Here is a 16,470-nt window from a genome sequence, read left to right as displayed (position 1 = left end):
AGATACTCACTGGATCCCCATAGTGTGCAAAAACTGAGTAACAAATTCCCATGTAACATTTTAACACTGAAAAACGGGAGCTAATACATACAATCAGATGAGTGCAGAACTGGTTATGTAAGATAAAAGCTCAAGTTTCAAGCACAATCACTGGTCTGGAAATAGGTTATTAGGTTCTACAATGATCAGTCTTCAAACTGGTCTTAATATTTTTCACTAGCAGTACTAGCAGTTAAAGTATCCTAATTGTTACTTGCAGTGAGCCATTGCTAACATAGGACATATGTAGTAATAAAAAAAAAATTATTACTAACTAACATAATAGAGCACTGAAGAAAGAAGGCTTCTGTTACCCAAGGTAAGAGTTATTTTCACAGGGGAATATAATTCTAATACATTAAGAGCGAGCTAATCTTCCATTCCATTCTAAAAAGTTTAAACACTGCATTTACACAGATGATATGGATATGACAGGGACAGCCTGCTCAACAGAAAACCAAATGATCCGCTTACCAAACTGCCAAAACAAAGCCTAAGAATAGTTACTTCAAGTACAAAAGAGAAATAACCAATTAAGTTGATGCACAAAGAGTCATGAGTAAAAATAACTAGAAATTACAAGAAGGTTTTCAGTCACGAGAAAGTTAGCTTGAAATATTTTGACAGAGGTAGCAGAGATAAACTGCAAACAGGATTGTGCAACAAGCTGCAGGGGAACCCTGGACACTAGGTTCAACGACGCAAAATACCCTTGCATTTCTAGATGCTACCCTTAAACAATAGCAGGATATGGGAAGACAAACGCTTTTATAAAATACTTACCAGAATAATCCAAGAAAACTTTGACAGATATAATATACAAATATTAACTTAAGTGTAATAATTTTTCCAAGGTAAGGATACAGCATTGATGTAGCACCAGTTTCCTTTGTTGATCAGCCCTCGCGGTTGCAAAGACACCGGTTTATGTATTAGTCTTACATTTTCCAGTATTTCTGCAGAATGAGAAACAGTAAATTGAGCAGCAACAAAATGCGTATGCTAGCCATCAAAACAAATACCTGTTAATGCATTACAAAACAACTAAAATCAATTAACAAGATTCTCAGAAACTTCAGCAAATTATTTTCGTTCCATTTAAACACTGCTCACATTTCACATCAGACATATTTCTCCAACTGAAGACAACCTGCAGTTTAGGTCAGGAAGATGCTGGTACAAAAACTCATCATTGTCATTTCAAAACTGAGAAGACCTATTTGTTTTTATTTTTGTTTTCCTAAAATCAGACACTTTTATTTATATCGATACATATATAGATATAAAATCCCATTAGCTGTAATCCCTTGCCACCAATTTTATGAAGTATTTCCCAAATTCTTCTGCTTTGAAGAGAGATGAAGCTGATACAGCAATTTCAGTTTACAAGTTTCAACACACACTATCTTACAACAAAAATACCTCAGTGCAAACAGGACAGAGGTGTTAACGTGGTCTTCTGAACAGTGTATTTTATCTACTTGTTCAAGACTTGCAAAACCTACAAGATAACAGACTTATATAATATAATGCCTACTGCTTTCAAATAATATAATTTTCCTGCTTTCAAAAACTTCAGCAACGGCCCAAGTTTAAAAATCGGAAACCACTGCACATAAATAAGTCTGCCTCAAGTTATGAAACTGAGAGCAACAGGGGGAGTTTTTCCAGGAAGTCTGACCTGTTATTTAGGTACCTAAATAAAACCTATTTAAGGAAAATATTGGCTCCGGTATATTTTAAATTTGCAAAATAAGGACAAGAGGTATACAAGACAGGATAGAAAATGCAAATAAACATAGCAATTGTCTACCAAGCGGGTTATTTATTTTTATAATAAATGTGAGGGCCTCTAAAGCCCTTATATGCTACACTGCATAAACTAAGAGTTGGAGCTGTTCGCTAGGACTATCTAAACAGACAAGATAACATGACCTAGCTAGAAAAGCAGAGGCACAAAGCCATAAGTAAGCAGCAGAGGTGGCAGAATTACAAACAAAATCCAAGTCCTTCTACTTCCAAACTATCTCTTGACCTACAAGATCATATTTCCTGCTGACACTACCAGTTCTAAGCAAAGAAAAACATGCCAAAAAACCACAAAATATTTAAATCAGTCCTCTATTACATAATGAACCTGACACCTGAAAGGGCAGACAGCAAAAAGATGTAAAAAGGAAGACGTTAGCATCTAGCACAGAAGCAGATGAAAAGCCTTCTGCAAGTGCTGGAAAATACTTGTTATTAAATTACTAATACTCAAGTATTTCAGAATATATTGTTAATGCAGCAGAGTTTGAACGAGTTGTGCACACATACAACCTTTCTGTTAATATAACTAAGCACTGTTGAAATTAGGATAAAAATAATGAAAAACGTATTTTTAATGCCCATGAATAACCTTTTACGTTAACTCTATTTTTCTCCATTTTTGTATCATATTAAAAAACGTGATTATTAGGACCTTTAGCATCCTCTTGTGGTCATAAAACTGCTTTGTAAACAATGCCTAGATGAATTACAGTGAGTTTCTTTTAACATAAAGAATTATTTTTGTGTACAGCAATTACATTCAATACCACATTTTCATCTCACATAACATTTACACAATAACTAAAAGAACTTTTACAAGAGTATCAGAAGAAAAATACACTTACAACCATGAGAAAACTTTCTTAAAGTTTCTAAACCTGTTACAAAGCACACATCGCTAACCAGAAAGAATTCACGTTCCCTTTGGTGGACAGTGAACTGTGAAACACAGCCTTGATTTGCAAACATATCTAGAACAATATTATCATGTTCAGAAATTTCTGTTGGTAAATAGAGAATATTTTGTTCATTCACCAGGTGGTGGTATTATAAATACTCCTCAAATTTTTGAAGAAAAACGTAATTCCCTAAACAATGCAAGTGCAAAGTTCAACAAAAGAGAAACCATGTGGATATGGTCTCCATGCTGAAGAGACATGTGTTACACGGTAGCTATTTAACACTTAGCTTGAGCCCATTATTTGGCAAATATTACGTATGTCACTCAGATCTTTCTTCAAATCTGGACACTGATACGATGTGCCAGGACAACACTGCTGGATAACCCTACACAAAATCCGTTTATACAAGCCTGCAGTTTGACAGTACAACAGGCTAAATTTCTGAAATTGTTCATAAAAAACCCCAAACCTTGCAATATCTCCACTCCCCAACCACTTGCTCTAGTGCTTACCCAGCTTTATCAATGAGCCAATTTTTTCTCACAGGTAACATTGAAACACCTTTTTTACAAATTAAACTAAGAAATTCTTGTCTTGTTCACCACAGTCTTGGGAGAGCAGTGAGTCGCCATCTGCGTTATGAATTTATTTTACGTGTTTGCAGTTACATCCACGATCACTCCAACAATCTCATCTGAGACAAAGTAAATCCAAATTTTCCATGTTTGTGGAAAGCACATGGTTTTCAAACCTTACTTCTGTTTTCTCTGCTGCACTATTACATCTTCCTTGAGAAGTAAGGCCCAGACTGGCATTTTCATCAAGTCCTCAACAGCAACAACAGAATCATAGTTATCTTCCATCTTTTCCATATAAATTGGTATTAACACACACTGGAAACAAAACTTCTTCAGCTTTACTAAGGACACTTATCAACCCCCGAGAACTTCTAGATCCTTTTATTCTCTAATACTATTACCAACCATTTGTTCTTTGTACTGTAAGCTTGCATTTGATTTCTGTTCTGGTATATCCTTTCATACTTGCTTTTATTGGATTCCCCTCTTCCTAATTTAAAATCATTCCAGATTTAGTCAGGTCTTACATGTTTGTGTTCTTCAATTCACCTGAAATTCTGCCTGCTGTAAACAAATTTTATGTGCACTGTTAATTCCATCATCCACAATGAAAACGCTGCAAGCAAACATGATTCCGAAAATCTTTTTAGATTCTCCCATTGAAATTTTTCCTAAAGTTACTAAGAGTTTCCTAAAGTTACCAAAGTTAAAAGACTACTCGGAGAGAGCTAGTTTTCCAATCACTTATTTCCCTAGCTGACTTAGAACATTATATACGGAGTTATTAACTATCATCAGGTTATGCATCAGAGGGTAGTAACTGTGAAATGTAGCAAGTGAAGCCTGAGAGTCATATTTTTTACAAATATGGACCATTTATAACCTTACTATACCTTAGAAACGAATTAGTAAAATGTTTGTCCTACCATCTAAATTAGGTTAAGGTGTATAATTAATACAGTTGTCCCTTTCTAAACATGCAAGTGCCATACCTGTACTTCTCTACCATTCTGGTGCTATCTGCCTGGAGTTTTGCCAAATAAACAACAATGGTTCACAGTTTACTTCAGAAGTTCCTTTAACCTGTTCACTAGTGTTGCCAGTAAAGCTTCTCACCACACACCTGAGCCACTTGCTAAAATTAACTGCTCAGTATTTTTTTCTCGTCAAGATTAACATGAAATTTGTTTGTCTATTTATTTTCTAGTCCTAATCTTCATCTCTTTACCTTGTGTAGCTTTCATTTACTTTTGAGGACTAAGAAACCACAGACCTTCGCAGGTTGAATCCAGTAGCACTAACCTATCTTCAAGGTGCCTGTGAACCATTAACCTCCCTTGTAGTAACTGGTGAAATTAAGGCACAAACCAGCAATTTGTCCCTGGAAAAGTAACTTCTTGTGTCCTGAGCATGTTCTGAATAAAAACTGTACAAAAGGGCCTCAGAGCCCCAACATTAACTCAGAAGATCTGCTAATTTTGCTTGCTAAACTCGAGATACTTCAGGTTTAGATTTTACCTGTGTTTAGCACCCTATGGCACTTGTGGTCAAATATTCATTCCCATTGGCATGAGCTGAAATTGGTGAATATCCAGCAAATAAAACAACAGTATCTCAGCTCAGCCACACAGAGAACAAGGAACACAATCAGCAGCTACCTATGAAAAACATCCAGGATTGCTATATACCCTTATACAATGATGTTAACCTAAGGAGAAGATTTGAAATTAAGTATGTACAGAACAGAGCAACTGATCTGTCTGGAAAACATAAACTGAAACTCACGTAACACATTTTTGAGTGTGGGTGTATGAACAAAGCACTAATGTACCTATTTTTCAAACAGGACAGAGAACATTAAAAAAGCCACCTCTTCCCACAGAGCAAAGTACTGATCACATGGCATTCAGATCTTTAAGTAAACGTTTTACACCAAAATCAGCAGCATCTGAATTACAGGAATTGCAGCAATGTAACTCCTACCTACATCAGCTGCAATGAGAAGATGAATTCCTTCTCACTGGAAAAGGATCTATACTCAGATTATTCCTCTGCAAAAACAGCTAGCTAATAGTGAAGGTGCAGAAGAAAATCCTATAAAAATTACATTGCTATTTTAATACATTAAAGACAAAATAAAAAGCTCTGCTCCCACCTGGTGGCAAAAAATAGTACAGAAACAGTAAAAGTCTAGAAAGTTAACTTAAAGCTGAAGCAACTTGGACCTACCTATGGTAAGCAGTTCTAGCTTTACGGTTGTCACAAAATAGTTTTAGGTTAAAATTGATTACCAAATGATAGCTTAAAGATTTTAAGAGTACAACACACTCCACATGTATGGGTTCATACAAACCATCATCACCTGCTTATACACATTTTTTTAATACAGTCAACTGTGTTTGTGACGCCTAAGTGAAAAATACACAGAAATATGAATTATTCTGACAGCTTTCCTCTCAGCAGACAATTTTAAGTAGTGAAACCGTAACTAAGGAGGGGATGAGAGGCAGGCATATACTTCTGGGTATTCTGAATAGAAATCTCCAGGTCAGCTTCTGCTTAGACCAGAAAAGTTTAACTTGGAATTGTCACACATGAAACACCACTGTACTTGAAAATTAGCTTGTAGCATAAATAGCAGGATTTTGCACAAGCCTTTTCACATACGGACTATTTCACAGATTTAAAATAATTATTTTTCTTCCAACACTCATGAGTCAGTGACACAAAATGCAACCAACCAGATATCTTTCTTCATTTTTGCAGATTCAGTCAGAAAACATGATCTCATGCACATTCTAGCATTTCTCATTAGAACCACAAATATGACAGGACCAACTGTCAGAGCCTTTATATCACGTGTTGCCTTTCCTGATGTACCCTCTGGACAGTTTCTTATGGTTATTCTTGAAGAGGCAATAGCTAGCATGGTTTCTAAATAAAATAATATTGTTTATAATGGTTAAGGATAACTCTTCAAAATTTGAAAGAGGCTCCTCAAACAGCAACTCAATAAATATAAAAACTATTTCCTGAATTAGAATTTCTGAAGCAAGACTTATTTATAGACGTTACACTTAAGCTACTGTAAGTGTCCAGGAATTCCAGCTACTTTGGCATAAATATATTAATACTCTTCTCTTCTTGTAATGGAATGCACTGCAAGATTATAAATACTGTGTAATATAACACACCATTTTCAGAACAAACTTTTCTAATGTGTTCTCCCTGCTACAGTAGCACACAGCTGAATGCAAGCAGCCTATTTAAAATGACAGATCACTTAAACATATTGCTTGACAAGTAGCAATAGTTTTACCGCATCTGGGATAATGACACAGTAATGTCTCATGGGAATGCTTACTCAGGGGGACACCAAACTAGGTTATTTAAATTTCATCTTTCATAGCAGTGTTTGAACAGTCATCTTATTAAGAACAATAACAGAGGAATCTTCTCTATCAATATTGCACGCTCCTGTTTACAAGCAGAGTTAATACCCTTCCAGTGTAACATCCACTCGTGTGTATTAACTATACCTGCAATCTTTATGGCTACAGGATCCTCTGAAACTGGAACAGGTCCCTCTTTGACTTCAACCTGTTTCTCAGGGACCAGAGTAGATGTGGCAGGAGGGGTATACTTAGTCTCAACATAGACCACAGATGTGGAAGCAGAGGGCTTGGAATTGTGAAAAAGACTAGCCCACGATTTTGCAGGCTGATTAACAGGGACTGATCCTGCAACCGGGACTGTTGCCTCAGTAGTAGGTGAAGCTTCCTCAGGCTTAGCTTGGTCTGAGTCAGTGCTTTCCACAGTGTGCAATTCTACCCCATTGGCAGCTGTGTCCTCACCAGAGGATTCAAGTGTTTGTCCATTAGTAACGCCAAGATTTTCAGTAGTATCAGTACCAGCATAAGACTGTACAACAGCTGTCCTTAAAGGGCTATCTCTGCCAGTCTCTGAGGGGATGCAAAACTGTTCAGAATTAGTAACACGGCATACCTCAGGCTGCCCTGCAGTCCTGGTATTGTCTAGTGCGCTAGAAACAGAATCATCAGAGACGGCTTCGTTAATGAAGTCCACAGAATTGTCCGGGCTGTTGCAAGTCCTTGGTGTGGCCAGGGAGGGTATGTCTCCTGTCAGTTCCGTATCCTCCGTGCTTATACTGTTTAGTCCCGATGAATTTGCATGGCCATTTACAAGAGCTTCCGTGGGAGCGATGCCATCACTGACATCTTCCAAGTAACTGTAGTATCCAGGCGGTCTTTTTTTCTTCTTTTTCCGCTCCCTTTGTCCAAGGCCTCCAGACAAGCCATCGTTTTCAGCGTTAGAACCGCTGTCCAAAGCGAGGGTTGGGTCAGTGAACTGGCAGTCAATGGAGTTGTAGTTTGTTTCACTGAGAGCATCATCAGGGGTTTTCTGAGCAGGTGCACAACTGAGAATGAATTCTGGAGCCTGAGGATTCAGAGTACTTGAGATACTGTAGTCGGTGTTATTTAGTACAGATGACTGTGTCTCAATAACTTCATTAACACCAAATTCAATTCTCTGATACTCTTCCCCTGGACAAAAGAAAGCAAGCCTGAGTTAGTGAATGACATCTAATCAAAAAGCTAACATATCAACAAAAAAACATCTTTTCCTGCAACACAAAAACCAACTACATCCCCTCAAACTCAAACAATTCTTATTCCGTATCTCAATCCTGAAGGCCATTTCAAAACATATTTTTCCTAAAGACAACAGAGTATGATTCAGGTTTTCTTAAATAGAGGATGTAATTTTCCAAATCACTGCACAGTTCCTGCAGATAACACCTATTAAACTCACCTATTAAGAAAAACTATTAAAGCCCAATAACTTTAGCAATATTCTGCATTAAGTTAATTACTGGATAATTGCATATAAAATATGGTGCAATATTTAACTCCACACTTACTCTAAAGCCAGTCTTTTCCACTGACAATTACAAAATCCAAGTCTTTACCTGTTTAACTTTTAAAAATAATTTCCACATGTGGAGTTTGGTTTTTGGGGAGTTTGCTTAGTTTGGTTTTCCTGGTGTGTAAAGATTTATCATAATCCTTAATAACTGAGAAATATTTTCATTAATTGTATGGAAAAACTGCAATTACAGCTTATGAAACTGTAGGCTCATCAATAACTTAATTTTATCAGAGCTTAATTTATTACTATATGAGAATATGATATATATGACTGATTTTATGACAAGAAATACAACAGATATGCCTCAACATAAGTCAGTGTTCAACTTGTACATACAAGCGGTACTGAAAAATTTATGAACAGGATTGGGTTTGGGTTTTGTTGGTGTTTGGTTTGGTTTGGTTTTTTTTTGTTGGGGTTTATTTATTTATTTACCCTGGAACTTCAACATGCTCTTTAAAGAAACACTAAGGAATATTTTCATGGCAGGCTGCAGTATCACAAAATATTGTCAGTCACAAAGTACTGCAATTTCATGGAACTTAAGTTAGTTTTATAATGCATGCGTGCTAACTAGCAACGCTGAATAGTTCACTTACAAATATTTCCGTAACTATCAAATAAAGACATAAAACTAATGAAACTGAGGCTCAGGAATGTTAAAGGTAAGCTCACATTTTAGTAATTAAAGTTTTGTAGGTCTTTCTACGATAGGTATGTTACTGTTTCAAAGACATTAACGTTAATATTTTCTGTTTCTTCAAAGATGGGAGGCTAAAAAAAACATTTTGCATTTTTAAGACTGTTACTAGAGAACCAAACAACACTAAATACTATTTCCAAAGGAATAGAAGTGGATAATACCACTAAACTTTAAAGATTTTGTGCAACTTACGTTATGTATGACACGTCAACAAATGCATATTTTCAAGTATACCACAAACACTCATTAAAAATGAGGTTTTTTGGGGGATTTTGGGTTGGTTTTTTTTTTTAAAAAAAAAAAACACACAACAAAAAGCAAGCAACAGTTCCTAAGGAAAAAATTTATACACACACCTAAGGAAAAAATCCTATGGGAAGACAGAGTCTAGTGGAGAATGTTTTGATACATAACTGTCAACATAACTGTTTTAAAACTCTCCAAATACTTCCTAGAAAAGTTCGCTGATGAAAATTTTAGCTTTAAAAAAAAAATGTGGAAGAAACAAGACTCTACAGGGTACATATTTTTCAATATCAAATGAAGAATAACAAGCATTCAATGTGTGTTGAGGTCTGACTTACACATGCAGTACCAACATATTATGAATTAATGAACAAAGATATATAATACAGATGTTAATTGCTTTTCTGCTTTGATCTATTAACCTAACCAAATGAGAAGTAAACACATTTCACATATCAATTTCAATCTTGCTGCCAGTCAGATGAAAGGAAACTTTAAAAAGAAAAAAAAAAGAGAGAGAAACACTCCATACACATCTGATTTCTCTAAATCATGTTAACAAGAGCCTGAATTTCAAGTTTTCTTCACCTCTCCCCTACACCCATGAGAAAGCATTTTATAACACCACGCCTGTCAATCCACCACTCACCAGCTACTCACCAACTACTTCTGCAATCACCAACCAGAAAAGAGAGCTTAAGTTGCTTTTTAAAAAATCAGCAGCCTAGAGGCAGGGAGGTGGAGAGCTGCTGCCTGATCCCCACTGAAGAGGGAAGGGCTGGGAGATCTCAGGCATCACCTAACTGGTGAGCAGCAACACTAACCGGCTATCAGTGCTACACACTGGCTGACCTGTCAGGACGCACACAGCTTGAAACCAGCCACAGCTTCATTTGCACAGGGTTTTAAAGGATACGGGACACAAATCCACAACAAAACTATTTCTCATTTGTTCACCTGCTTATGGAGCAACTTGTTAGTTCAGGCACAAACCAAGAGGTAGTTCTTTACCCTTTGTTACAACAGTAAAAAGCACAAGCAACAACTGGTAACACCTAATATTCCTCTAACAACTGTAAGAATGAATTATTGGGCACATTTCAAATTCCTACTAATTCAAAATAATCTGGGATTTCCGTTTCTTGTCCAAAATCCCAGTTTAAAAAAAAAAAAAATTGCTTTAAAGCAAAGAACGTGGTTTCCCTTCATGGGCAAGTTAAGTCTACCACAGCCAAAAGTGAGAGCTCTCATTTCTGCACTCCTGTCCTGCTCCTCTACTCTCCAGCAAGCTTCCAGAGCTTGTGTTACTAAATGCTAACCTAGCAAAAAAAATAATCCAAGTATTTTTAATTCTGTTTTGGGGAACTTATCAGCTTGCTGTACACTAGACAATCACAGGAGCCAACCCAGGGCAAGTAGGAAGCAGAAAACAAAACACATCCCTTACGAGTGTGGCACAGTGGTAATTTAGCTGAAGGAGCAACGTGAACATTGTAGACTAAAATCTTGCCAAGAGCATAACTGATATTCTGGCATTTAACATACAAATTAGGAAGTTACAACTGAGGAATTAAACTTTACACCTTGCAGCATGATTAGAATAATAAATACCAGTAGCTACTCTATAGTCAGCCTATGGAATGAGTGGTAGAAGCTCATTTGCCATAAGATTGTGTCAAGTTTTTTTGAAAAAAATGAGAGCAATTTTTTCTATTTGTTTTGACTTTCCACTTCACTTCTGGGCATCTTTGCTTCAATCTAGTTCAGTGCTATTTCTGAATGGACTGAAACATGTATCTGTCATGAACAACATGACACGCATATTGAAACAAGTATCGACAGATGCTCCAAGGACAAAGTCTATGTACAATAATGAAAGCTGTGAATACACAGTACTAATTAGTCTGAACAGAGTTCTGCATATTAGAGCTTCAGCCATGATTTTATTATTCCTAGTAAGTATTAACAGACCTTCTAATTATGTAATAAAGTTAAAAACTGAAGATAAGTATAGGAAAAAAATTAGACTATGGGGGGGGTGACAAAATGGTCAGTGTGTGTCATCTCATTATAATTATCAATATTCTGCATAAGTGTAGCATGCCATTTTAGTTTCCAGAGCTTCTTATGCAGCCATCACAGAGGTAATATGCATGCACAGTACAGTGCAAGCTTGTTAAAGACATTTTTCAGACAAAACCTAATTTGCTGTCATTACCTAATCTCAGAGCTGGGAGGGGTTCTCTCAGGGTCTAGGAATGATCTGAAAAACATTTGTACAAACCAACTTTCTGTATGGCTTGTGAACATTAAAATCTCAGACTTAAAGAACAGAACTTAAATCCATAGTTACACAAAGCAATACATGACGGACGCCCCTGTCATCAACAACAGACAATTTGTACCATATGGTCCTTTCAAAGAACATTTCAAACTCCTACATAAAACTACTCAGGGTCCTAAAACTAGCCTTGTACTAAATAAAGCTCCTGAATTTTCAGAAATATTGCACATCTGCCTTCAAATAGGACCTGTTGTCCTTCTTTATGACTATCTTATTTACCTTTAAATGCAAGGCCAAGGTTGCTAAGCATAATGATAAGGTGTTCTTAAACATTAATACGTGCATTTTGGTCCTCTTAAGCAGTTTTGAGAAATGTCCAGTCAGACACTTTCAATATTTTGAAGGAGATCTGGATGTCATTTGTATCACTCTCATATACATCTGGGTAAGTCTCAGCTTCCTTGCTCTCCACTGGTTCAGGGAAAAAAACAAACACTAATTTACCTGCCCCTTAAATACTGAGAAAGTTCGGTTTAAACTACATAGAGTGATGATCACATGGCAACTCCTCCTTAACTGTTAATTTTATGTAACTATGAAATCAGGCCAGGCTGTAAGGTGTATTGGTTGAGACGGAGTAGATGTGTGACTCTTACAGCTTTAAAATGGGAACTCTGTAATGCATTTTTACATCAAGAGTCATACTTTCACCAAAAGAAAAAAAAACGGATTTTCCAGAAAAATAGCTGAGCCAGACAGAAACAAGAGTCAAAGGGAACACTGAACAGAGCACTGCTTGCAGAGCTGTCTTCAGGTTGCAATCGCCAGAAAATACTCATGTTATGGCTCTTGCAGGAGCGGAATGCCACACTACTAATTTCTTCAGTACAAGTTCTCTAGCAAGCTTCTGCCCCCCACATTTTTACAGCTACATCCTACAATATTTCAGCAAGACATTAAGATTGTGTAGTAGCACAACTGAGGAAGAGTAAGCATGTCCATCCTAATTAGCTGAAGTTCAATGCAGTATTTTCAAATACTCACAGACCTCATTCAATAAAGGTGTTTAAAAAACCAACCTGCCAAATACATGCATATATACCTGCTGAACGAGTTCTAAAGATTAAATTTAAAGAGAGGTTGTAGTAAATCTAAGGAAAGTGTCACAGCCTGTAAGTTTAAAAGAAAGGGATGTTGATTTCTTACCATCATGAAACTTACCTGTGGACTTAATACCACATGAAACAGTTTCATTGTATGGGGGAAGCTGTACAAAAAAAAAGAAATGAAACTTATTTAAAGACAAAGTAACTCTATTAACATTTGATATCAGCTTCATTTGAAACATCTGAATCCTTTAAAAATAACATGTTACTAAGGTTTGATTTTCTGAGTATGTCTTGAACTCATGCTTCTATATTTATCAAATCCCACACTGTAGCTTCAAGTGTCCTTGCAGATTACCACAATTACTGAAAGATAAAGATTATCTTGGTTACACACCACAGGCTCATCAACTTCTCAAGCAATTCACCTCACAGCACCAGGATCTTCCTTCACCAACAGTAACTCACCACAATTTTAAAATGAGGAACACATCCTCTTTTTAGCCAAAACCTGAAGATAGACCAAATTACCTGTGAAATGATGAAATAAAGTTTTGCACAGACAATAGTAACACCTAAACCTTTTGACTCTCAACCTGGTTCAGCTACAGTATTGCCCTTGAAATGTTTCAGCTAAAGTGTACACTTAATCACATTTAACACAAAAATTTTTGATCATCAGCCTAAGCATAATATAACCACAGCATATAGTTTCTATCTGGATTGTAAATCCATCTAGTGTAAAACACTGGCACCATTTTACGGACTCAGTGGTTGGCAGAACCCTTGCTATTGAGTAACCACAGGTGGGTAATTTCTAACTCCCCTCACCTGCCCCCAAACTCCCCCAGCAGCTGAAAGCCTTCTCCTGTGCCTGCAGGAACTGGGAGCCATTGCTACATTGCAGTCCAGCAGCTGCCTGGAGAACAGCTGAACTGTTCCTGCTGTGGGACATAAAACATTGAGAGTACAGTGCAGTTGTATAATGTTACTCTAAGTATTAATTATAATGGTGTAACAAATAACAAAGACTTCTCCATTGAAGTCTTCAGTTCTCTAAAGCTACAGATACTTACCTATTGCCTTCTTAAAGCACTATAGACAACAGTGCAACAGAAGTGGCAAGAAAAACATTCCTAAAATTCCATTATAAAAAAGTGCATAAAAAGAACACATCCTGTAAAATCCAATTATAAACTGTAATACATCTTAATGCATCAACTTTCCAGGTCAAAAATGAGAATCAATGGGTCAGAAAGAGGCTCAAAGCGGTTTAGAACCTATTATCCATATTAATATTGAACACAGATTCAATATAATTTTATAGTTAGAGCTAAAAAAGTTACTCGAAAAGTCTACAGTCAGTTTCTGATAAAACTTGTAGTTCTTGTTTTTCTCCAATTCAAAGGGCTTAAGAAAATATAAAATAAAAAAGAAAATTGAAAAAATAAAGTAGTCCATCTGTTGGTCCCCTACATATCTGGCTAATCAACAGCACCTTTGCAAAGCAGAGATTTCTGAGTTGACCCCCATTTCATACAACCAGGTCATCTGAATTATCTCAGTCAAGAGGTATCTGACAGAACATGTATTAAAAAATGCCTTGTAAAAAGACACACACTAGACAACTTTTAGCTTTAAGTAGTCGCTTGCCTCACTCAGTCCACCCTTCAGTCTATAGGTAAGGGACTTCAGAAGGACACCAGCAGATGCTTGGGCTCCCAGAGCTGGTACTGCCCCCGACAGAATGTATGTCAAACACCACTGCAGTATTATAAGCTCAGTCTTGTCCTTCTTGAATTTTACCCTGTTTTTTTTCAGATCACTTTTCTCTGAAATATCTGCACAGTGTAAAACTAATAAGCATAATTTTTATTTTATCATCCAGATAATTAAAACATTGAACTGAACCAGATCAAGGACAAACTTAAGGAACATTGTTCAACACAGTTTTTTATTTTGATAGCTAACCAGAAAGTGGTAAACTTGAGAAAGCTATAAAACGAAGTAAGGCTGGTTCTAATGCTGTAGGTTCATGTTTCTTCAACATACTTTGTGAGAATAGCTTTACAGAAGTCATTTTCATCTTCCACACTGTAAACGTTAGAATAGCTGATGTAGGACACAAAGCGACACTACACAGGATGCAAACATCATACTACTGCTACTGTATCTAATGGTGGGGAAAACAGCAATACAATCAGAAGAAATGTGTATTACCTGAAGACCTATTCTGCATTACTTCCTACCTACCAGAGAAGATGCAAAGCTATCCCAAAAGGCAAGTAGAAGCTATCTTTTTCTTTCCAAACTTCCCCTAACCCCCACCCCATCCCATTCCCTTCATGCACTTCTATTGTTTAGCAGTATACTATACTAATTACACTTGGAAAATTATGTACAGGAAAGTAAGTCGCATTAACAGTGGTCATCAGATTTGCAAAATGTGACAAAAGGATTTCCCCATCTACAGCTGAAGTGTTCATTTCCTTTATGTTGGGGGGGAGGACGGAAGCACGATGGGAATCTTTGAATGGAAATGTCTGGAGGGAAAACACAGAAAGTGACCTAGAGGAAAATGATTTTTCAAGTCTGGAGATTAGGACAATGGCATAATACTCTTCCCTACAAAGGAAAATGGTTTCTTCACTCTCTACCAAGAACTACAGAAAATAAGAGTCTACAATACTACCTATAGTATGTTATGAACTCAAACACACACAGACAACTGTTTTCACTCCGTGGTTCTCACTGCCACTGTAACTAGCTCGTTATTGATCCATTTCTCATTTCTCAGACCTCACACACAGCCTTCCTCGTAAGCACAGCTTTGATGGTTAGCAGTGCTCCACCTGTCAAAAAATATTACAAATCCTTGTGCTTCAAAAGGCTCACAAGCTTTAGAAGCCCACCTTACTTACAACCAAGAACACTGCTGAAAAAGTTTTCTCTATATCCACCTCTCAAAAAAAAAAATCAAACAAAAAATCAAACCTAAGGTAATAGGGCTGCATAAATCACTTTTAACATCCTATCTCTACAATGTTAGCTATTCCAGCTCTGAAAGATGACAAGCAGAACATGGGATAATTAATTTCTTATTTCTAAAAACTGACTTAACATCCACGGAAAGAAGACGCCTGTTCAATAACTTCAGTTTGTAAATTAGCAAGCTAAGAGAATGATAAGAAAATCATTGTATTGTTATATTTCAAATACACACACAGAGATGTAGCTTTAAAATGTTATTTCTAAAAGAAGTTTAAAGTAGATCTTACCTCAACTGAGCATCGTGGAGTCACAAAGAACTGATTAAATTCATCAGGGCTGAACTCCCCAAAAATATACTAAAAATAAAAGAGAAGGATCTTTGTTAAAGAAGGATTTATATTCAATACAATTAATAAACTAATGATAAAATTTATTAAGATACTAGCATTCAAAAAGACCTGTGTGTTGGGAGCCAGAAACTCACCTGTTTGCATCCCACCTCTTATCTTAATTCCTTCCCAAGTCTTTAGCAAAGTACTTTAGGCTCTAAAACCGTACACAATGCATTTTCCTTCAAATTCCCACCAGAGGTAACACCAGCATAAACTGCAGCTCATTGAGCGACGAGTTTTAAACCAACACGTAGGGTGAGAAGTTGCATCAGTTCATATAAGCCCTAGACACAAGCTGGTTTACCTTCTAAAACAACACAGATACCTACCCTTCACAACAGAAAAAACAAGAATTACTTTTCCAGAGTTCTGCTAAACTACTGAGTTATGAAAAGTTAATGGCACCACCACCTATGTGCACAAGCACAGAACTGAAACTGCCTAGATGTAGAAAAATACACAAGATC

The 16,470-nt window shown here is 36.6% G+C and overlaps 1 protein-coding gene across 1 annotated transcript in view; it reads right to left on the bottom strand.

Moving 5' to 3' along the window:
* Nucleotides 1-16,470, bottom strand: part of USP10 (ubiquitin specific peptidase 10) — a 54,725-nt gene that overhangs the window by 18,323 nt on the left and 19,932 nt on the right. Inside the window, exons 2-5 of the mRNA XM_068411189.1 lie at nucleotides 15,899-15,967; nucleotides 12,736-12,781; nucleotides 6,871-7,896; nucleotides 904-995 (exon numbers count right to left, since the gene is read on the bottom strand). Coding sequence (XP_068267290.1) covers nucleotides 904-995; nucleotides 6,871-7,896; nucleotides 12,736-12,781; nucleotides 15,899-15,967 — 1,233 coding nt within the window. The remainder of the gene's footprint in view (nucleotides 1-903; nucleotides 996-6,870; nucleotides 7,897-12,735; nucleotides 12,782-15,898; nucleotides 15,968-16,470) is intronic.

The sequence above is a fragment of the Nyctibius grandis genome, chromosome 12, assembly GCF_013368605.1.
Source record: "Nyctibius grandis isolate bNycGra1 chromosome 12, bNycGra1.pri, whole genome shotgun sequence".
NCBI classification, from domain to species: domain Eukaryota; kingdom Metazoa; phylum Chordata; class Aves; order Nyctibiiformes; family Nyctibiidae; genus Nyctibius; species Nyctibius grandis.
This window is presented reverse-complemented; position numbering and strand designations above follow the sequence as displayed.